At 43.9% G+C, this 22,227-nt stretch overlaps 1 protein-coding gene across 8 annotated transcripts in view; it reads right to left on the bottom strand.

Annotated features, from left to right (window-relative positions):
• The window catches only part of KCNC1 (potassium voltage-gated channel subfamily C member 1), a 151,672-nt gene extending 131,167 nt beyond the window's left edge, over nucleotides 1-20,505 (bottom strand). For all 8 annotated transcript variants that reach the window (XR_012646030.1, XR_012646031.1, XR_012646032.1 and 5 more), the window contains exon 1: nucleotides 19,906-20,505. Coding sequence is in view for 5 of the 8 variants with exons in the window: in XM_074997757.1 (XP_074853858.1) it covers nucleotides 19,906-20,475 (570 nt within the window). In the remaining 3 variants the exon portion in view is untranslated. The remainder of the gene's footprint in view (nucleotides 1-19,905) is intronic.
• Between the last annotated feature and the right edge of the window lie 1,722 nt (nucleotides 20,506-22,227).

Here is a 22,227-nt window from a genome sequence, read left to right as displayed (position 1 = left end):
TTGTCCTCAAAATACTCCTAAGAGGCAGGTAAATAAGTACTCTGATACAGACAGAGAAACTAATGCCAAGAGGTTGTGACTTGCCAGGGGTCATGAATCAAGTCAGTGCCAGAATTAGAAATTGTACGTTCCTTTCACTCCTGTTTACTACATTAGATTATGTTACCTTTAATTTATTACCATAGCTCTTCCTTGGTTTTAAAATATGTGCTGTATGCAGTCAATGAAGTTCTCTTCTCTTCTACCAGATTATAAGCATATATTCACATTGAAGCCCCTGGAGAAGGGAATGCATATAATGAACTACATCATTTCATTATACTAATAAATCCCAAATTAAAGATTAACAGTCATTTGCCTCAGACTCATTTTAAAAAGATATTGGTTCTAGCCATGTGCTAAACTATTGCACAAGTGTGTGATAAAAACTTCTTGAGATGACCTGAAATGAGAAACCACTAGAGTAGGAACTCTTAAATTGTGGGTGAGGACCCCAAAGTAGGTTAGGATCCCTTTTTAATGAGGTCCTCAAGGCTGCTGTTAGACTTGCTGGGATCTAGGGCCCAAGCCCCATTGTCTGAGGATGGTTATGAAAATGAAGCCCAAGCCCCACCACCCAGGGCTAAGATTACAAGTGCCCTGCCTAGAGCAAAAGCCCTTATGCTTCAGCATTACTCCCCCGCACCCTAAAGCAGCAGGACTCAGGCTTTGTTTCTTCCCCTCCCTCCACCCCTGGGTTCCTGTAGTAATTTTGGTGTCACAAGGGAGTTACAGTGCAATGAAGTGTGAGAACTGCTGCCTTAGACTAATACTTACTGAGGGGCTCGCATTGCTGCTTTCTTGCCACCTCTCTGCTTTCAGAGGCAAAAGCTACCTTCTCTCTTATCTGTGGCAAACACATGCAGTATGCCTCTTGAAGATGCATCTTTGCTGAAAAAGATCTTCCCTTTAAATCCCTCTTAAGAGCTTTCCAAATGTGATTCAGGGCCTTGTGTGTGTGGCAGAGGTCACAGTTCCTACATGGGATTTCTAAGCACAAAAGGCACCATAGAGCACTGACGTCTTTGTGTTTGTGAGGAGATTAAGTTGACCTCATCTTTTTTACCCATTTGGTGTACGTCCTTTGTAGAACAGAAAAAATGATTGCATCAGGACATGTTTGCTGGCACCCCAAAATGTCCTTGGTCCCTGCTCTTCCTTTGCAAGCCAAGTGTCAGACGGTACAAGTATTTTTCATGTGCACAAATTGATCCTCTCTTCAGATACAGTCTCACTACAGCAAAACATACTTTTGTGACCGTGAAGGCTGATATTACAGATCCCCTCTTGGAAGGGCTCTCGGGCAGTTCTTTCCTTGCAGCAGGTTCAGAATGCCGTGGCATGATTTCTTACTGTTTTAAATGACTAGGATTACATCATCTCAACTTGCATTCGTAACCAGCTGGATCCAAAGTGATGGATTTGCTTCAGAATGGCTGAACGTGCAGTTCAAAACCTACAGTGATCTCAACTCTTCACTGCTATGACGACCTTTGCAATGTGGGAATCATTCCCTGCGGCGTGCATCTGCTTTTGTGCCTCGGTCTGAAAAAGCTTTTCCCCTTTTCTTTCAATGTATCTTTAACATGGCTAAAAATCCTTCCCATTGCTCCCACTGGACCCTCCGAGTTGTTTTGTTTTTGTTTCTGGAGGCTGGATTTATGATGTTTTGTGATATTTGCAATTACTCTGTGCAAAGCACCCTATATGAGCATACACTTGCCTGAAAGTCTCCAGTGAGCGTTATTTTAAACAAACTGAAAAATTCATGATTTTTTGTTTGCAAGCAAGCTAAAGGGCCTTTCCAGTACAGTGTGCATGTGAATGTAATAGAATGTCTCCTCTCAGCACGAGTGGGAGTCATGCCTCTTGATCTCTATACACCAGGCCCCTCCCCATCATACACAGCCCCCACATACCGCTCAGAGAAGCCAGATGTGATGGCCATGTGCTTTTGTGAGACCAGATTGCAGGTTTGCAGGTTGGCCCTGTCCACAGCAGCATCTCACAGACTCCATGGGCTAATTTCTAGCCAAGGGGAACTGTTTGTTTTGCAGGACAGGTGGCACTCAAAGCACCTTTCCTGGGCTTGCAGGTTTCAGAGCTTCATATAGCCCCTGCCAGTGCTCTGAATGGCCTTTGAAGGCATGGAAGGCAGGGACCCTGAGTGAGGAATATCCCTACCCTCCCGCAAACCTCTGCCTCCCCACCTGCACCCCTCCCTCCTCCTCGATCCTGCATCCCAATCCCCTGCGCCCTCTCCTATATGCCTGCCCCAAGTCAAAACCCCCTCCCAGACCTCTTACACCCATAAGGTCAGAATCCTGTTCTGCACTCATACCCTCTTCTGGACCCTGCACCCTCTTCTGCACCCTAGTCTCCTGCCCCAGGTTACAGCCTGTCCTCTCCTTAACCCAGCCTCCCTCCCAAATCCCCCCATCTGTTACCCCAAGCTCCCTCCTGTACCCAACCTCCCACCTACCCCAACCCTGCATCTCCTCCATTAATAAGTGGCAGTATGTGGTCCTTGACCACTTTCCAAATTCTTGCAGTGCCCACATCATATATTATTGCCCACCCCTGCTGTACACCATGCCAAAATTCTACCTCGTTGGGACTAATAGCAGGTATGGAGCAAGGTAATGGATGATACTTAAGTGTCCTCATCTGTATGCAGATCCATATTATTATATGCATCCATTTTTGTTCTTTGTGAAAACATGACATAGGAACCAGAGCTACTGTTTCCCTTCCTTTATCTCCATTGGCCACAAAGTCTGTATTGCCTTTTGTAAGGCTTTGGGCCTTTTGCCAGCTGTGCAGATGAGTTTCTCTATGGGCATTTCAGTGCAGACTTTAGCTTTATCTCTGGGCAATCTGCCTTCTAAACATATGGAATGAGGCCTATTTTCATGTTCTGGAGAAGTCTGGAATTATTCTCCCACTAGGCACATCTACACAAGCCGGCTACTTCGAAGTAGCCATGCCAACTTCGAAATAGCGCCCGCCACGTATACATGTGGCGAGCGCTATTTCGAAGTTGAAATTGACGTAAGGCGGCAAGATGTCGAAGTCGCTATCCCCAACAGGAGATGGGAATAGCACCCTACTTCGACGTTGAACGTCGAAGTAGGGCACGTGTAGACAATCTGCGTCCCGCAACATCGAAATAGCAGGGTCTGCCATGGCGGCTATCAGCTGAGGGGTTGAGAGACGCTCTCTCCAGCCCCTGTGGGGCTCTATGGTCACCATGTGCCGCAGCCCTTAGCCCAGGGCTTCTGGCTGCTGCTGCTGCAGCTGGGGATCCATGCTGCATGCACAGGGTCTGCAACCAGTTGTCGGCTCTGTGGATCTTGTGCTGTTTAGTGCAAGTGTGTCTGGGAGGGGCCCTTTAAGGGAGCGGCTTGCTGTTGCCCCGGAAGTGCTAGTCCGCCCTGTGACCCTGTCTGCAGCTGTTCCTGGCACCCTTATTTCGATGTGGGCCGCTTTGGTGTGTAGATGCTCCCCTGCAGCGCCTACTTCGATGTAGTGCTGCCCAATGTCGACGCTGAACGTCGACAGCACCAGCCCTGGAGGACGTGTAGACGCTATTCATCGATATAGCTTATTTTGATTTCGCTACATCGAAATAAGCTATTTTGATGTAGCATCCCCGTGTAGACATAGCTAATGAGACATATGCGACCAATTCCCAAGAATGACATTTTTGTCTTAGTATCAGAGGGGTAGCCGTGTTAATCTGGATCTGTTACAGCAACGAAGGGTCCTGTGGCACCTTACAGACTAACAGAAAAGTTTTGAGCGTGAGCTTTCATGAGCAAAGACTCAGTTCATCAGATGCAGCATCTGATGAAGTGAGTCTTTGCTCATGAAAGCTCATGCTCAAAACTTTTCTGTTAGTCTATAAGGCGCCACAGGACCCTTCGTAGCTATTTTTGTCTTAATTTCTTTAGATATCAGACTTTATTCTCAAGGTATGTCAGCAGCTATTGCCAGTGAAAATCATGTTTGCTGGACTGGGCTTACTTGAGTTAAAAAGCACACAGATTACTTACTAGCTCAGGTAATGTGATTAATCATTGTGTGGCAAAAAGGAAGGTTTCTACTGTGCCTGACTGGTCTGCCGTTTAAATGTACAATAATGTGAACTTGTATGTGTGCATGTTTTGTGTGTAAAATAGGCCTTTAAAACATGAACATCAATTTGAGAGAGACATTGGACCAAGCAGTTGTAAATTAGTGCATTTTTGCTGAAGTCCATGGAACTGCACCTTTCTATACTGACAGAGAATTTGGTCCAAGTTCATAATTTTTCTTGCCGGTCACTGTAGCCAGACAACAAACTGTTATGCAGTTCTCTAGGAAACAAAAATAAGAGAGAAAATGCCTCCTGTTGTTGGAAATAGAAACCTAGAATTACAGGACTGGAAAAGACCTTGAGAGGTCATCTAGTCCAATCACCTGCACTCATGGCAGGAATAACTATTATCTAGACAATCCCTGACAAGGGTTTTTATAACCTGATCTTAAATCTCCAATGATGGAGATTCCACAACCTCCCTTTGCAAATTATTCCAGTGTTTAACCATCCTCACATGTTGGAGAGTTTTTTCTGAATTTCAACTTACACTGCTATTGCTGCAGTTGAAGCCCGTTGCTTCTTTGTCCTAACCTCAGAGATTAAAGAGAACAATTTGCCTTCTTCCTTCATGTAACATCCTTTTATGTATATGAAAGCTGTTACCATCTACCCTCTCACTCTTTTCTCCAAACTTAAACCCTTTTTTCAATTTTCCCAAGTTAGTCATAGTTTTTAGACTTTTAATCAGTTGTTGTTGTTTGTGCAGAAGTAGACAAAATATTTCAGTTGAGGTCTACTTAGCTCAGACTAGAGTGGAACCTCTCTAATCCAAAACTCTCGTTTGGCAGCATCCATAGTCCAGCATGATTTTAGTTAGCTGGATACCCACTTATCAGGTGGTGTGGCCAAGATTCCTGTGGTCTCATAAAGTTTGTTTACAGCCAACAGTCCTGGATGTCAGTGTTCTGTGCTGTTGTTTAGCTGTAATTTACCCCTAAATGTCTTCCAAGAGGCCAGTAAGCAGTGGAAGTGTTGCTGATGCTGCTAGACAATATTAACCTCCTGTGGTCTCTCATTTGGCACTGATCAGGTCCTGAGGGACTAAAGAGGTTCAACCTGCATTTGTGTTCTGCTTATAACGCTCCTGCTAATGCATTCCAGAATGTTTGCTTTTTGCACAAGTGTCACACAGCTGACTCATACCTAGCTTGTGATCCACTGTGATCTTTTCTGCTGTACTCCTTCCCACGCTCACATAAAGGCACAAATTGTTGCCACCTGTCGAACAGGGGCATTGTGTGTGTGTGTGTGCGCGCGTGCGTGTAATCGCAAGTAGCGTCTCTTTTCATATCCTTCACTCAAACTGGTTTCAAAAGCACAATCTGTTGTCAGATAGGGAACTGAAGCACAGAGAGACTGTGGCTTGTTCAAGGTCACACAGGTATTCTGGCAAAGCCAGGAGCTGAACTTGTGCACCTGAGTCTTAGGCCACTGGCTTAAATACACATTCAGCCTTTGTCAAAATAGGGAATAAATCGGTCATAAATGGTACATAAGCCCTGCATGGATTTCACCCCTGTAGCTTGGCTACGCAGAATCACAAGATGAGATTTTTCCAAGGTCAATCCAGCCATTCTTCCCAGGAAGTTTATTCTGTATATCTGTATTTTAGGAAGAACCTAAAAAAAATCAAGGTCTGGTCAGCTCTGCATGAACATTAAAAATTCAATGGCAATTTTTGTAAAAGCAGAGAGTAGCTCTATTGTTCTGGGCAAAATGTCTCCTCCCTAGAAGCTTAGATAGTGTGCTGTTAGTAATGGCTTCTAAACATAAAAACTGCTACAGTTAATGGTGGTTTGTATATAAACATGGTATATTTTGTCATAAAACAATATAGAAATGCCGTGGGTTTTAAAAAATTATTTTTGTGCAACCTTACTGACACCTGGTGCTAAATTAATTTTTTGTTTCTTAATTGAGCAGATTTTCTAAATGCCCAAGAGTGAGTGCACTTTTTTAGTATTGATATACAGCTGTGTAGACATTAGCTAACGCATCAAGTAATCTATATGTGTTTAAATTAATGTAAGATCTTTTAATAAAACAACTTACCCTGGGGATTTTTATAAGGTATAAACATCTAAGACTAATCAACTAACAACCTAATGTCACTTGCTTAAGCAAAACTCATCTAAAAGTTCATTCATTAGGCACTTTAAAACACCTGACTATGGGGTAGCAAAGAGCTAGTTAAATCATGCTTGGTTTGTCTGGAAAACAAATGCTAAAAGCAAATGTGCAGCATGTGGGCCAAATTCTGAAAAAAAAATGCTGGAAAATATTAAAAGGCTACTCAGTTTTAACCACAACTCCACACAGTAAGCCATGCTTTAAAAATGATGGTACATTATAGCCAAGATTATGATTGTGGTTATTATAGCACAGACCAGAGGCCACAGTCAAGGTGGTAGTCCATGTGGTTCTTGGGCCTGTATATACACACAGCCAGAGACAGTCCTCACACATAAAAAGAGAGAACAGACAAAGGATGGGAGGCAAAATAGGAGCACAGGGAGGTGAAATGATGTGCCCAAGGTCACACAATGGACAAGTGACAGCTAGGATTAGAACCCAGGGATTAAATCATGCCCCTATGGATGGTTTGCCATTCACTTTAAAGAAGCCAAAACTTTACGTCAGGTCACTGACTTCATGTCCACTGCCCTCTCTATTAGACCACACTGTCTCTGCTCCAGTGACAAGTGTCCAGGCATTCAGCTTCTCTTAGGATTTGTCCCTGTATATACCAGAAGTTGCGAATATCTAATCCCAAGTGTTGTACCTGGAGCCAGTCGTTATCATTTATAACTGGGTAAATCAGAATGCTAAATCCAAATATCCAAGAGTCTCAGATGCTATGGTCATGAGGGGTGTGTAAGAACCTGGATAAAACAGTTTAGAACTAACTTTCTGACTTGCATAAATTTCTCTGTAACATATCAAACAATACATGATCTAGACAATGGATTGGGACTATTTGTTTGGGAACTGCATCTTTGTTTTCTTTGTTGCTCAGATCCAACCCTCTGGAGGATTAAAAGGAATAGAGGGCTGCAGTGAACCCTTGAGTTCATAATGAAAGCTGGGATTCCACTGGTCATCATAACCATTGCAAAATGTGTGGGTGGGTATTGCAAAAGTAGTACATAAAAACAGCCGTACTCAGTCAGATCAAAGGTCCATCTAGCCCAGTATCCTGTCTGCTGACAGTAGCCAATGCCAGGTGCCCCAGAGGAGGTGAACCGAAGACAATGATCAAGCGATTTGTCTCCTGCCATCCATCTCCCGCCTTTGACAAAACGCTAGTCACCATACCTTACCCCTTGCTAATAGCCATTTATGGACCTAACCTCCAAATATTTATCAAGCTCTTTTTTAAACTCTTTTAGAGTCCTGGCCTATACAGCGTTCTCTGGTAAGGAGTTCCACAGGTGGACTGTGCACTTTGTGAAGAAAAACTCTCTTTTATTAGTTTTGAACCTGCTACCCATTAATTTCATTTGGTGTCCTCTAGTTCTTATATTATGGGAACAAGTAAATAACTTTTCTATATTCACTTTCTCCACACCATTCATGATTTTTATATACCTCTATCATATTGCCCCTCAGTCTCCTCTTTTCTAGACTGAAAAGTCCCAGTCTCTCTAGCCTTTCCTCATATGGGACTCATTCCAAACCCTTAATCATTTTAGTTGCCCTTTTCTAATGCCAATATATCTTTTTTGAGGTGAGACCACATCTGCACGCAGTACTCAAGATGTGGGTGTACCATAGTTTTATATAGGGGAAATAAGATATTCTTCATCTTATTTTCTATCCCTTTTTTAATTATTCCTAACATCCTATTTGCTTTACTGACTGTTGTTGCATACTGCATGGATGTTTTCAGAGAACTATGCACTATAATTCCAAGATCCCTTTCCTGATCTGTTGTAGTTAAATTTGCCCCCATCATACTGTATGTATAATTGGGGTTATTTTTCCCAATGTGTATTACCTTACACTTACCCACATTACATTTCATTTGCCACTTTGCTGCCCAATCACTCAGTTTGCTGAGATCTTTTTGAAGTTCTTCACAGTCTGCTTTGGTTTTGACTATCCTGAACAGTTTGGTGTCATCTGCAAACTTTGCCACCTCACTACTTACCCCTTTCTCCAGATCATTGAATAAGTTGAACAAGATTGGTCCCAGGAGTGAGCCTTGGGGAATGCCACTAGTTACCCCCTTCCATTGTGAAAATTTACCATTTAATCCTATCCTTTGTTTCCTGTCTTTTAACCAGTTCCCAATCCATGAAACGATCTTTCCTCCTATCCCATGACTACCTAATTTACATAAGAGTCTTTGGTGAGGGACCGTGTCAAAGGCTTTCTGGAAATCTAAGTATACTATGTCTACTGGATCCCCCCTGTCCGCATGCTTCTGAACCCCTTCAGAGAACTCTAATACATTAGTAAGACATTACTTCCCTTTACAGAAACCATGTTGACTTTTGCTCAACAAATCATGTTCTTCTATGTGTCTGACAATTTTATTATTTACTATTGTTTCCACTAATTTGCCCGGTACTGACGTTAGACTTACTGGTCTATAATAGCTAGGGTCTCCTTTAGAGCCCTTTTTAAATATTGGTGATATATTAGCTGTCTTCCAATCATTGGGTACTGAAGCTGATTTAAAGGATAGGTTACAAACCACCATTAATAGTTCCGCAATTTCACATTTGAGTTCTTTCAGAACCCTTGGGTGAATACCATCCAGTCCTGGAGACTTGTGACTGTTTAGCTTATCAATTAGTTCCAAAACCTCCTCTAATGACACTTCAATCTGGGACAGTTCCTCAGATTTCTCACCTATAAAGGACAGCTCAGATTTGGGAATCTCTCTAACATCCTCAGCCGTGAAGACAGAAGCAAAGAAATCATTTAGTTTTTCTGCAATGGCACTATCTTCCTTGATTGCTCCTTTTATGTCTCTATCGTCCAGGGGCCCCACTGCTTTCTTAGCGGGCTTTCTGCTTCTAATGTACTTAAACATTTTATTATTGTTTGTTTGAATTTATGGCTAACTGTTCCTCAAAATCTTTTTTGGCTTTTCTTATTACATTTTTACATTTAATTTGGCAGAGTTTATGTTCCTTTCTATTTTGATCACTAGGATTTGACTTCCACTTTCTAAAAGATGCCTTTTTTTCTCTCACTGCCTCTTTTACATGGTTGTTAAGCCATGGTGGCTCTTTTTTAAGTCTCTTACTGTGTTTTTTAATTTGGGGTATACATTTAAGTTGGGCCTCTAATATGGTATCTTTGAAAAGTTTCCACGCAGCTTGCAGGGATTTTACTCTAGTTACTCTACTCTAGTAAAATGTACAAACTGAAAACTATGTTCTTCAGGTCTTTGACTGGGGACTGATCAACAGAAAGCAGGTTTTCTTTCATGCAAGAAATTTTTATCTGTATGTCTGTATATATGGCTATTAAGAAGAATTGACAATGGGCATTGATTTACAGCCTACTGCTAAGGAAGGACTGTGAAGTCTCAAGGGAGAAGAGGAAAAACCCATGTACAAGTCAGGACAATAAACTTTTAAGGGCATAACCAAGAGAAGCAGCCTCAATCCTTCAGTTTGCGAGGACAAGCTGTCAGCAGGCTTGATCTTATGAGAGGATCTCTCAACCAATCTGATTTCAAATGCTGGGGAAAGGACTTGGAGTAAACTGTCTTGCCTTGTAAGAGATAGGAGAAAGCCTGGTTTGTAGATTTAGACTCTAGAATGTGTATTATGATTTTGTTTAATGTCTATTTTTTTCCACTCTGTCACTTGAATCTCTGTTCTTTAATAAATTTAGACTTGGTGCACACTTAAGTTGGTGTACCTTATGTCACTCAGGGTGTGGAAAATCTCCCATCAGTGCAGCTAGCGTCTTTGCTCAACACTACAGCAGTAGAGCTGAACCAGTGCAGCCATACCGCTCTAATATTTGAAAGCATACACAAGCCCTTATTCATGCTTATGCTTTGAAGTACTGTGCATTAAGAGGAGCGGGGATCCTGAGTTGAATGTTACTGCTGTGTGATAATCCTTTGAGAACAGTGACTTTTCAGTGGACTCTGAGTGTTCTGGGACTTGGCAGTGCTTATGTTGCCAGAGGCTGGTGCTTTCAGGGAGCTGACCCACACCAGGCACAGACAATGTTTTCTAAAGCTAAGGGCAGTTGGTAGTGAAATGCCTTACAAGATATCAAAGAATACATGATCTGGACTGACCAGCACTCTCCATATTTGAATGGGGACTGCAGCTATATGTTGATGAAACAAGATTTTTCTCTTTTCTTTGATGCTAAGGAAAACTAAGAACTATTACAGCTGAGAGAGTTTTGCACCCATTTGGAAAGACTGTGACATTTGAGTTGAGAGCGCAGGAAGTGAAGGAATGGAGCTGTATCTGCCAAGTCATGCAGACCGAGTGTCTGTGTAAGTCGTATATATCGTTTGGGATATTGAATAATTCAGTTAGAGCAGATCTTGCTTTTGTTGTTTAAAGAACTAACTTTCTCCTGAATGGCTGCTGCTGGGGGTATTTTTAAAGATTCTCATTCCCTCACCCAAATGAAAGTGCAGAAAGATGTTTTAAATTGCTTTATGCTATCACAAAACCATGACTGTCTTGATCTTAACCTTTCTTGGTGTAAATCACAGTCCTATCGCTGCCAGTGAATTATCAGCATTATTACATAAGCAGAGGCCAGCAGAGTGTGCCTGTGTTCTAAGAATGTGAGCAGCACACGTGTAGCTGGCTTTCTGCAATACGCTGAAATTAGAGATTTATTGCGTTCAACAGTCATTACAATGCAATTTTAACTTACTGTTATTAAAGGCTCTTACATCATAAGTAATCACTGTAAAAAGCTTAGGACTTAGATTTATTCATAATTTTTATAGTATGATTTATTACAACCCCATTATAGCCCATAAATCTTATCTGAAAAGAATGGAAATCAGTTAGGGCCTGATCTCTTTTGCCTTTACACATGTTGGGTAATACTTTATTCTGTATCTAGAATCCCTGAAATCAAGGGGACTACTCATGGAGTAAGTCACTACTCAGTGTGAGTAATGGTGGCTGACTGCGCCCTTAATAAGCAGAGAAGAAGAATGTCAAACTTACACTAAAACTGTCAGCATTCAAATTTCACTATGGATTGATTTCATTTCATGCAATCCACCGAGTCCCTGTTACTTTGTCATTCAAATGCAGTACGTAGGAAATGTACATGTATCATATATTTCTATAACACAGTATTCAGAAGAGAAAAGCCAAACTTCCCACTTCAGTCTAGATGTAGGATATAGAAACTGAGAAGCAAATTGCAGTGCAGTTGCAGAGACCTCAAAATGGCTGCTCTGTTTATTCAAGAATGTACTAGAATTACATAAAATGTGTACAAAATATGGGCCCAATCCTGCATCCCTTGTCTGTCTGAATAAGAAATACACTATTTGACTCAAGGATTGCTGGATTGGCCCCTGGTTTACACTTTTCACAGTCCCAATTTGTCCTGTGTACTAACTACAGCACTCAGATATCATTTGTTCAGAAATTGTTCAGACATAAAATTGTTTTGGATCCTGAATAAAGGCCTGATCTTGTAGTCCTTATGCAAGGAAATCTCCCATTGACTTAATGAGTTTTATCAGCATAAATACTATTGGTTTGAATACAGTGTGTTTAAGGAATGTTGAGAGACATATTTTTAAATAATTTGGATAATTTCTTTCAACTTCATTGCCAATGAATTACTGAGAGAGATGTATTTGTATACTATGCCATAGTGCTTCAGAATCAATATACATAATATATCTATTCAAGGAACATACTGTAAATGATGTTGTGTTCTGTTCAACACTTTCAGACAAATTAGCTTTTCGTTTTGAAATTGATTACTGTAAGAGTAGGATTGGGTCCTTTGTGGCTGTTTTCATATAATTCTTAATTTGTATTAAAAATGAGGTATTACATATACTCTTTTGGTTGCACAGCACTACAATATACAGAAATCTGTCTAATATGCATTTTGCAATGAAGGCAAAATAACCCCAGATTAGACTGTAGATAGAAAAATAGTTTCACAATGCATAGACTAGTCTGTAACAATCACTGTTATGTATCATACTTTAAAGGGAACATAAATGATAAATATATTATAAATAAGAAATTATTAACTGATCTCAATTCCCTCTTGCCCTCCCCTCCAGACAAACAGTGTGACACTACAAAACATCAGTCTTTTGTTGCCTTTTCTCCAATCAATGACAAAATAGCCAAGGTCAGAGATAAGGACAAAGAATATTTTTAGGGACATAAAACAAGAGGCCAGACTGAAAAAAATTAGACACTGAATCTGGCCCAGTTGAAGTTAGTGACAGCACTCCCAGTAACTGCAGTCGGATCTGGATTAGGTTTTAGGAGAATGGCAGGATGGTCTGATCCTGGAATCCTTCTGCACACCGACATGTCATCTATTTTAATGGGTGTTTTGTGTGTGCGTGCGTGTGCGCGCGCATGCATGCATGAAAGATCTATAACATGGGTCAGCAACTCCCAGGATGCATGCCACTCTTGGCACATGAGCCAATTTTCATTGGTATGTAAGGCAGGAGTTCAGCCCTGCCTCTTCTTCCCCATGCAGCTGGGAGCTTTCTCAAAGCCATGCTGCCTGTGGATTAACAAAAGACCAGCTAATGCTACCAACTACCACCTAAACGGTAAAGTTCTGCATCTTAATTTATTAATGAAGCTGTTGTAAGTAGGACTATTAGTGACTTTAAAAAGTATCGCCCACACTTGGATGGTACATAGAGATCAAAACGTCAATTTCAGCACTCTGCCTCGGAAAGGTTGCCAACCCCTCATCTATAGGTCACAACCCTTCCTTAAATCCAAGAAACTGTTCATAACATGAACAGTCCTAATCACATGAATATCCCCAGAGCAAGGGCCGGCAACCACCTAGCAAGAAGAGGCATTTTTTTCCAATTTGTTTAAAAAATCAATAATTCAAGAGCTGCCAATGCATGTGAATATGAGGTGATCCTTAATAAATAACATTAAACCGTATTTTTTAACTCCTATTTTAAGAACAGTGCACACACAATGATTTGTAATGTGATACATGTTTACTGCAGGATGTACACAAACTTTTTACATATTCTTTACGTGTGTGTTTGTACCACTGTCACTCTCGAACCTTCTCTCTCTCTCTCTGGAAGCTGCTAGTGGGTTTATCCAATATTCTGAGATCACCTATCATTTCCTTTTTATATATGAGTTGTTCATTTTTGGTTTTTTAGACGTTCACCATTTACAGAAAATAATCACAGGGGGAGGTGTTTACTTTAAAATTATAGCATCAGGAGACACAAAGTAGTCCTTAAAGAGCTGCATGTGGCTCTGAAGCCACAGGTTACAGGCTCCTGCCACTGAGGATGAAACAGAAGTATTACATTACATATCAGACTGCAAATACTCAGGCTACATTTATCCTAGCAAGTTTTTTCAAAAAAGCCAAGACTCTCTTGAAAAATCCTGCAGCACATCTACACACAAAATGCGTTCTTTTGACATTAAATCAGAAGTATACAGCACTTTTCTGGCAGCCCTCTTCCTCCCCACGATGAGGAAGAGTGCCTTTTTCCAAAAGATTCTTTGGGGGAAAAAAAATGTTGTAGCTGCCCTGGGAGCCCTTTTCTCAAAAGAGCAGTTCTGATGGTGCCACATTTTAATTGTGTATCTATGAAGTACATCTCTGTCAAAGCTGTTTTTTCCCCCCAGTGATTCCATTGCAGTCAACATTTGTAGTATCTGGCTGGCATTCAGTGGGAGCATTCTCGCCTGCCATGTGGGAGGCTCCAGTTCAGTTCCAGGCCAATAGAGATCATGTTATGGAGGTGAGGGATAGCTCAGTGGTTTGAGCATTGGCTAAACCCAGGGTTGTGAGTTCAATCATTTAGGGATCTGGGACAAATAGATCCAAAAAAAAAATGTCAGGGATGGTGATAAGTCCTGCTGTGAGGGCAGGGGACTGGACTTGATGACCTCTGAAGGTCCCGTCCAGCTCTATGAGATGTACTTTCTGGAATGCTGTGATGTCATTCTGTAGTGACTCCAAGCTCAGCCAAACCTCATGGAGAAAGTATGTTTCCTGTTGGATCCATTGTATCATGTAGGGTGATCAGGTGTCCCAATTTCAGAGGGACAGTCCTGATAGTCTATAGGTTCCTATTATCCACCACCATCTGTCCCAATTTTTCACACTGGTTCTCTGATCATGCTACTGTCATGCACTCTCCATCAACTGCACCCTCAGCCTTCCTGCAGGGGAGGGTACTCTTGGTGCAGGAGGACCTAATGCAAGTTTAACAAGGCTGACAATCCTCTTGGCTTCACAAAAGGAAACTCCATGAATAGCCTCACTACCTCTTCCCACTTTGATATACCCTTTCCTCACACAAGACAACCATCCCTCAAGGACCGCTCATCAAGCCCCGGCTTCCATGGGACCAAGAAGAAATGTGTGGAGCATGATGCAGGCCTATCATTCACCCATGCCATAAGTTTCCATAAACTTCCACTCACCAGCTCTTAGCTGCTGAGTTCCTTGCTCCCGCGCTGCTCACGGGGGCTATGTCTACACTACAGTGATCTGTCAACAGATATTACTGTTGGAACAGATCTTCCAGCAAAACTTCTGTTGACAGATCATATCCACACAGAAAAGCAGACCAAAAAAGCAACCCACTCTGTTGATAGAGCAGCCAGACTACCCAGCTGCTCTCTCAACAGAATGGCCAAACACAAACTCACCAAACAGGGCTGCCAGTGAACCAGAAGCCGTGTCTGTGGACAAATGGTCCTCCAGAGCATCTACATGGCTTTGTCAACAAACTGTTGACAAAGGCATTATTTATCATGGTGGAGAGTCAGAATGCTGTTGGTGGAAGTGCTGAGTTTTGTTGACAGATTGTCAACAAAATGCATTTTGCGTGTAGATGCTCTGCAAGTTTTGTCAACAAAACCCTCTAGTGTAGACATACCCCGGGAGTATTAGAAGCCAAGTTGATGAATGCCGGTTTCCACAAAACTCCATCACAGCTGTACCAGCTATTAGTTTAAATCTTTTATTGAAAAGCAATAGTAATATTTATTTGGAAGTACTATAAGAGCCCTCTTTAGCATTGTTAATAAAGAGTAAAGGTTTAAAAGCTAGCATGAGCACATGCACACAAACTCTACTGAAAGCTCTAGAAGCCATGACACTGGCTAAGTTAAATTGTCAGTTAAAAAACAAACAACAAAAAGGACCCTCTTAGCTTATTAGGGAAACAGGAGGAAAAAGATGAGGATCCTGCAGTGCTTGTGTAGGCAAAATGACCAATGAAGTCACTGGGAAATTTGCCTGAATAAGGGTTGCAGGTTCAGACACTATCTAAGAAAACAACTAGAAGGAAAGAGGTTGAGTGCTAGGATTATTTTTTAGCAATTCAATAGATAAAGTTGTCTTACAGATAATCATGAAAGGTCCATGCTAGTTCGTGCCATCAGAATGCCCACTAGTTCTGAATGGCTTCTGTTTCACATAATACCAAGTCCTCAGTTGACGTAAACTTATGTTGTTCCAATGACTTCAACTGAGCTGTGCTGATTTACTAGGAATTGGCCCCTGTCACGTTGCTGAGTAGATTTTTTTTTTGCATACACTTCCTAGTTTTAGGGCTAGATAGATTTAGAAGGGCCCTTAGGTATATAAAGCTGAAGATAGACCCCCCCCCGACTGGAATTTACAAAAGTGCCTAAGTGAATTAGGTGCCTAGCTTCCATTGGATTTCATCTACCTTGTTTAGGAGCTTTTGTAAATCCCATTAGGTGTTTCTGCCTCTTTAAGAAACTAAATAATTTTTGTAAATCTCGCCTGTAGCTTCTGTTTTCCAGGGACAATCAATTACTCTATAATCTCTCAATCCAATAGTGAAACACAAGAAATGCCAGTTTTCAATCTAGTTTTCAAAGGGTCAGTGCTTTTTTCCAAAAATAAAGGTGCTGAAACTCAAGTCTGATGATTCCTCATAGGGGTTAAGGTGTTCGTTTTTAATGTCCTGGTCCCTGCACTGCTGTGGGGCAGCGGGACTCCTGCCAGGTCCCCACAGTGCTGCAGGACCATCACGGACTCCTCCTCCGGTTCCTGTGCTACTGTAGAACCAGCAGTGAAAATTTTTCTGGTGTTCTCACGCAAAAAGGTGCTGGAACTCCATTCTGGTGTGTTCCGCCAGAAAAAAAAGCCCTGCATAGGGTACACTTTTAATGACCAGGCCCTTTTATGTTTTAGCAACACAGATATTTTTGGAGCGTGGAGGGAGAGACTGAAACTTGCGTAATAGTCAGCCTTGCCAAATGTAAATAATTCCCCCTTTTCTCTAAATGCATATCCAGTCTGAGAACAGAACATGCAATATAGGTGATCACTCATGCATTTCAAATTTTGAATCTAAATACTGAAAACTCATATTAAAGCTTATGCTAACAAGTCCTAAACTGTCCATACAGTGAACTATGTCCCTGCTTACACAGTGGGGAAACTGCTAATCAAAACATTTGCAAAAATGACTAAATCTGTGTGTTTTGATTTTTTTTCATGGGTAATTCCTGAAAGAAATAACCAAAGATGATAACTGTTCACTATTAATAATGGAATCAGGTCTTGTCCAAAGCAATGTTATTTTACTTCTATTTGTGGTCTATAAAGGGTTTTAATACATATTGATCATTTCAGTTTGTAAACTGTATTTTATTACTTGAGGGTACTAGGAGGTACACCTATAACAAGGATTGTAATTAAAATACTTAAGTTTGCTCTACCATATTGAATATGCAATTTTGGTGAACTATGAAAGTATTTTTAAATCTAATAACCATCTTCACCAACACTAACAAATACTATTAGTGCTAGTTAGCTTAATTACATGATTTTTTTAAAATAACAATTTAAGCATTGGCATATGACTAAAAGATAGGAAGTAACTGACAAATAGCACAATTGGTTGTTTCAGATGGAATTGTACTCATGTGATTTTGTTAATTACCTGATTATATTACTTTACGTTGCTATTGACTTCTTCAGCATACTGTCCATATGTTAAAGAAGCAATTGATTATTTCACTGCTAATTAGCTTTAGTGTGTTTGTGGTATTTTGAGTCATCTGCCATTAAATTATCACAGTACAGATCAGCCTCTTGTTATTGCCTTTAAACACACAACCATTATGTGTTGCTTTTATTAGAAAATGCTAAGTGTCTTTTAATGTCTTTTTAATGGACAGGGTATATGTCCGGTGGTGACAACCTACATGTAAGCTGTTAAAATGCCTGTCATATATAATTATAGATAATAATTAAATGGTTTTGCTATTTAAAACACAAAGGATACAGTGCACACCTTAACTTTGTGTAATTACTAGAATTCATAATTCTCAAGTCTCACCTATAGCAATACTTTCAGGAAAGGACAGCTTTAAAACCAAGCAGAAGTTGAATAGAATGAGGTGTGCACACAGAGAAATGGCTACATAATTATGAATAAACTGTATATCATCTGCAGAATAATATGAATTAACTTATAAAAGAACTATCATCACAAGCAATTATAATCTAGAAGTCCTATCCTATTGGAATTCACGGACATGCAAAGTCTATGAATATTGATCATAAACTTCAGCTTCCACTCTGAGATGAGCTGACAAACTCTTCTTCATTTGCATAATTTTCCATGGGAGACAATGGCAGTTTGGCCTTAAGTCCATGCCAGAAAATACAGTGCAGGTACTCCATTTCTCATTAGGATGCACTTTTGTTGCAGATGCCTAACCACCAAAGAAAGCTGCTTCTAAAATCAATGTGTGTTAACACTTTGGTTCATTATACAGGAAGCTAACTAAGCCTTCTGAAAGATACTGTCTGCCTACTAAGCCTTCTGAAAGATACTGTCTGCCTACCTTCTCCACTTCCATGTTCCCTTGGCGGATATTGTTGAGAACCTGAAAGCTGCAGCACAACAGCACTGGCCTTTTGTTGTGGTAAATATTTCATTAATCGCTCATATTTTGTACTATGTAAAGATGCACCTTTTAAATTTTAACTTCTTTATTGAGCAGAAGAGTATGTGAACAAAAATCTTAATGAATATGCATAAAAACTACCTCCAGCTCTGCTCTTGCCTGCTTTGTTCCCTTCATTTGCAGATGTGGCATCTCGGCATTAGAGATCTTTGCTGAGCCTCAAAACCTCCAATAGCACCATTTCACCAGCTGTTCATATATTGATCTACTTTATCTGTCCATCCATGGTCATCCACTTCTTCCTTCTACGTCCATGTGTTTTTCCAGCTTGCCCTATGGTTTTATCTCACTCCTAAGATCCACACAAAACATTGATTATCCTCCCACATCAGTAAACCAGCCATCCCCATTTAGGGCTGGCAAGAGTTGTTTTAACTGTGCATTTGTAAGATAGAGATCACATTAGGTTAAGCCCTTTTCCCATTCACCTACCCCTCATCCATTTCCCTTGCTTTTCCAGACAGATGCCTGTGGGATTGATCCTGATGCCACCGAAGACACGTGCTTTATTAATCACTTCTATAAGGGCAGAATCAGGCCCTAGATTAGTATATGAATGAGTGGTTATCATTATAGATCACTGTTCCAGATGTATGGGTTTGGAGGAGTCAGATGGCTGTTTCAGAACACATCTAGCTATGGTGTAGATCGCACGCATTCATTGGCATTAATTTTACATGCAGGAGGGAGGAGAAATTGTCCTTCAGTACCCAAGCAAGAAACCCATCAAACACATCCCTTCCTCATGCAGGTGCACCTGGCTCCCTTTATATGGAAGAGAAACAATGTTTGGGTAGGTAATGGAGACTGAAAGATGTTTATCCAAGAGTCACAATGTAAAATATTTAACAGTGCATATATAAGAGAATTATTGTATTACTGTACAACCAAGAAACTCCCCAAACCTTTCTTCTGCAGTTGCTGCCTGCTTCAATGAATGCATCTGATGGAGAGGTCATAGGAGTTAGGTCAGCAAGCAGGGTTGGAGGGGGTCCTCTTTGGTTGGTAGGGAATAATTGTGACCAGTTGGAGGCATGGTGGGGGGGGGAGGGAACTCATCCTCAATCTTCTGTGCACTGCCTGCTCTAATGAATCTCTCTCCTCTCTCCATGGAGGTGAGAAAGGGCATGGGTCCAGACACCAGCCTTTACTCAAGTGTGCAGGTCTCCCAGTGCACCCTCATATGAATGCCTGACACAGCATGTGCCCATGCACGTGTCTGCACTGGAGTGCAAGTCTCCATGCACCTATGTATGTGTCTACCCTAAGCCACATGTGGCAATGCATGTGTATCGCCTGGGTTTACATGTGACCATGCTTGCTCTTAATCACAGGTGGCCATGCATATGTGCCTGCTCTAGACGGATGTGGCCAGGCATGCATGTCTGTTCTGGACTGCAGGTGGCTGTGCATATGCGTCTGCTCCAGAGCGAGTGTAATTCAGTGTTGCTGAGGGTAACAAAGTTAGCCAAAGTGAAAGGAGGAATGAGGTGAGAGGACTACCCTGGGAAAGAGGCCAGTGGTGGCTAGGGGGCTGATGCGATAGCTTACCCTTGCATATCTGGAAGAATAGGGGTCCTCAAAAAGAGCCCAAATGCGGGGCTGCCACCTTCTCCAGAAGCCCCCGGACCTGCCATCGGGCGAGTCACTGAGTGCCAGGCGTTTCGTCATTTCCAGCTCTTCCTCGCCATCCCCAGAGTCGCCGGTGCCATCTGCATCTCCGTCCTCAGCGCTGCTATCTAGTGGGGCCCCACCAAAACTGTCAAGCGCCTCTTCGGCGTCACGGTGCTGGCGGTAGGTCATCCAACAGCAGGGCTCCACATCAGTCTCGTCGATGCCCCAGAAGGCCAGCTCCTCCTCGTAGAGCGGCCCGCACACATCCGCGGGGCAGTGCAGCTTGCCCGTGCGGTAGTAGTTCAGGATGTGGGCGAAGACGCCCGGGTGCCGGTCAAAGAAGAACTCGTCGGTGCGGGGGTCATAGTCAAAGTGGCTGTGGGCATCGGGCTCGGCGATCCAGGCCAGCCGAGTGCCGGGCAGGGTGCGCAGGGTGCTGCGGTACGTCTGGTGCCTAGTCCCGCCCACGTTGATCACGATGCGATCGCTCTCGTCGCCCTGGCCCATCTCGTCTCGCCTTAGGCATGTCGCGGCCTCATGCGAGGAAGCACGGCGCGCAGCCCGCGCACCAGGGGGCGGCTTCTTCACTGCGAGCGGGAACGACCCCGCCGCTCCAGCCAGCGGCTCGGGACTCACCGCGCCAAAGGGCCCCCAGGCGGCGGCGTCTTCCCGCTGCTACAAGCCCAAGGGCGCCGGGCGCGTTCCCGGGGCAGCCCCCGCTGCCTCTGCGCTGCGGTCAGGCACTTACTTGCCCAGTTCTCGGCGGAGCGCGCTGCCCGACCGCAGGCGGGTCTCGCTGCCGCAGGAGGGTCTGGCCTTAGACCGAGGGGGCCGCCCCAGGCTCCAGGGGCCCCCTGAGCGGGGAGGGCGCGGGGCCGAGTGAGGGTGGCATCCGGGGGCCAATCGGGGCGAGGGCGGAGGGGCTCGCAGCCAGCCGGGCTGCACACGCTGCGAGGTGGAGGGGGCAGAGACGTGCGCCGGCTGCAGCACCCGCCGGCTCCAGCGCTGGAGGGGCGTCACGGCAGGAAAAATCGCCCCCGGCTCCTGTGGTACTTGGGTCCTCGCGGGCCGGGCAGAAGCCGAGGCAGCCGCCTCCAGGGAGCCCGAGGCGCCGCGAGCCCGACTCCAACCCCCTGCGCCGCCCAACCCCCGACTCCGGGGCGCGAAGGGCCGGCGAGAGAAACGGAGAAGCCGCCGACGGGAGCCGGAGCTGCAGCGGTGGCCGTCAGCCCCCCGCGCTGCGCCGCGTCGCGTCGCGTCCAGCCGGCTGGGGATCCCCCCTCCGCGGGCTCCTGGGTGATTGGCAGCGCACGCCGCAGCAGTCCTCCGGGGGGCAGCCGCCTTTGCCCGTCCGTGCGGCTGAGGTCGGGGCTCGGGCGGCCCGGGCTTGGTGCTGAACTGACAGCGCCGCGGAGCTGGGCGCGCTCCGATGCGGAGGCTGCAAGGAAAAATCAGTCCCGGGGGGACCGCTATTGCTCCAGCCCCCGCGATCAGGCGGCAGCGGGGATCCAGCCGCGCGCTCTGCCCGCCGCCTCCCGGGGCTGGTACTGGGGGAGCAGCGATCAGCCGCCAGCCCCGCGCACGCCGCCCTCGAGCTCGCAGGTGGTGCTGGAGGCGGGCTGCCAGCGGGGAACGAGCGACTCCGGCCAGCCAGCCCGGGCTCCGGACACTTCAAGACGGCGCAGGCGCATTGGTGTCTGAATAGAGCAATTCTCCCTGGGTCCTAATGCAGAACGAGAGAGAGAGAGCGTCACCTGAAATACAACCCCACTGAAACGGCAACCGTGTGTGTGTGTGTGCGTGTGTGTGTTGGGCAGAAAAACAGCAACAGAAAAAAAAACCCACCACCATCAACCAGGCTGTGCAAAAAGCTGCTGCACAAGCCCTGTACCAACAGCTCCCTGCACTCCGCAGCTCTCAGGAAAGGTCTAATATGCTCATGCAGGGAAACATCTCACGTTATTCAGCTGTTTCCAGTGTTCTCCCCCCCGCCCACCGCAGTTCGTCTCTACAATCCACCACTTCAGGAGGGCTGCTGCAGTGGCGGACCGTCTGACATTTTTATTCCCCAAGAAGCTGGTCCCAGGCAAATTCTGAGGGGAGGGATTGTTGCTTATTTGTTTGCTTCTGGCTTTGACTAAGGACACTGAAGTGGAAATCTCCAGCTGCCTGGTGAACTATGCAGGGAAAAAGTCATTAAGAAGCTTCCTTCGATATAATGAATGGGCTGAATCAGCCGGGGAAGAGCAGGGGGTGATG

This window comes from Carettochelys insculpta, chromosome 6 (assembly GCF_033958435.1).
Source record: "Carettochelys insculpta isolate YL-2023 chromosome 6, ASM3395843v1, whole genome shotgun sequence".
Lineage (NCBI taxonomy): Eukaryota > Metazoa > Chordata > Testudines > Carettochelyidae > Carettochelys > Carettochelys insculpta.
This window is presented reverse-complemented; position numbering and strand designations above follow the sequence as displayed.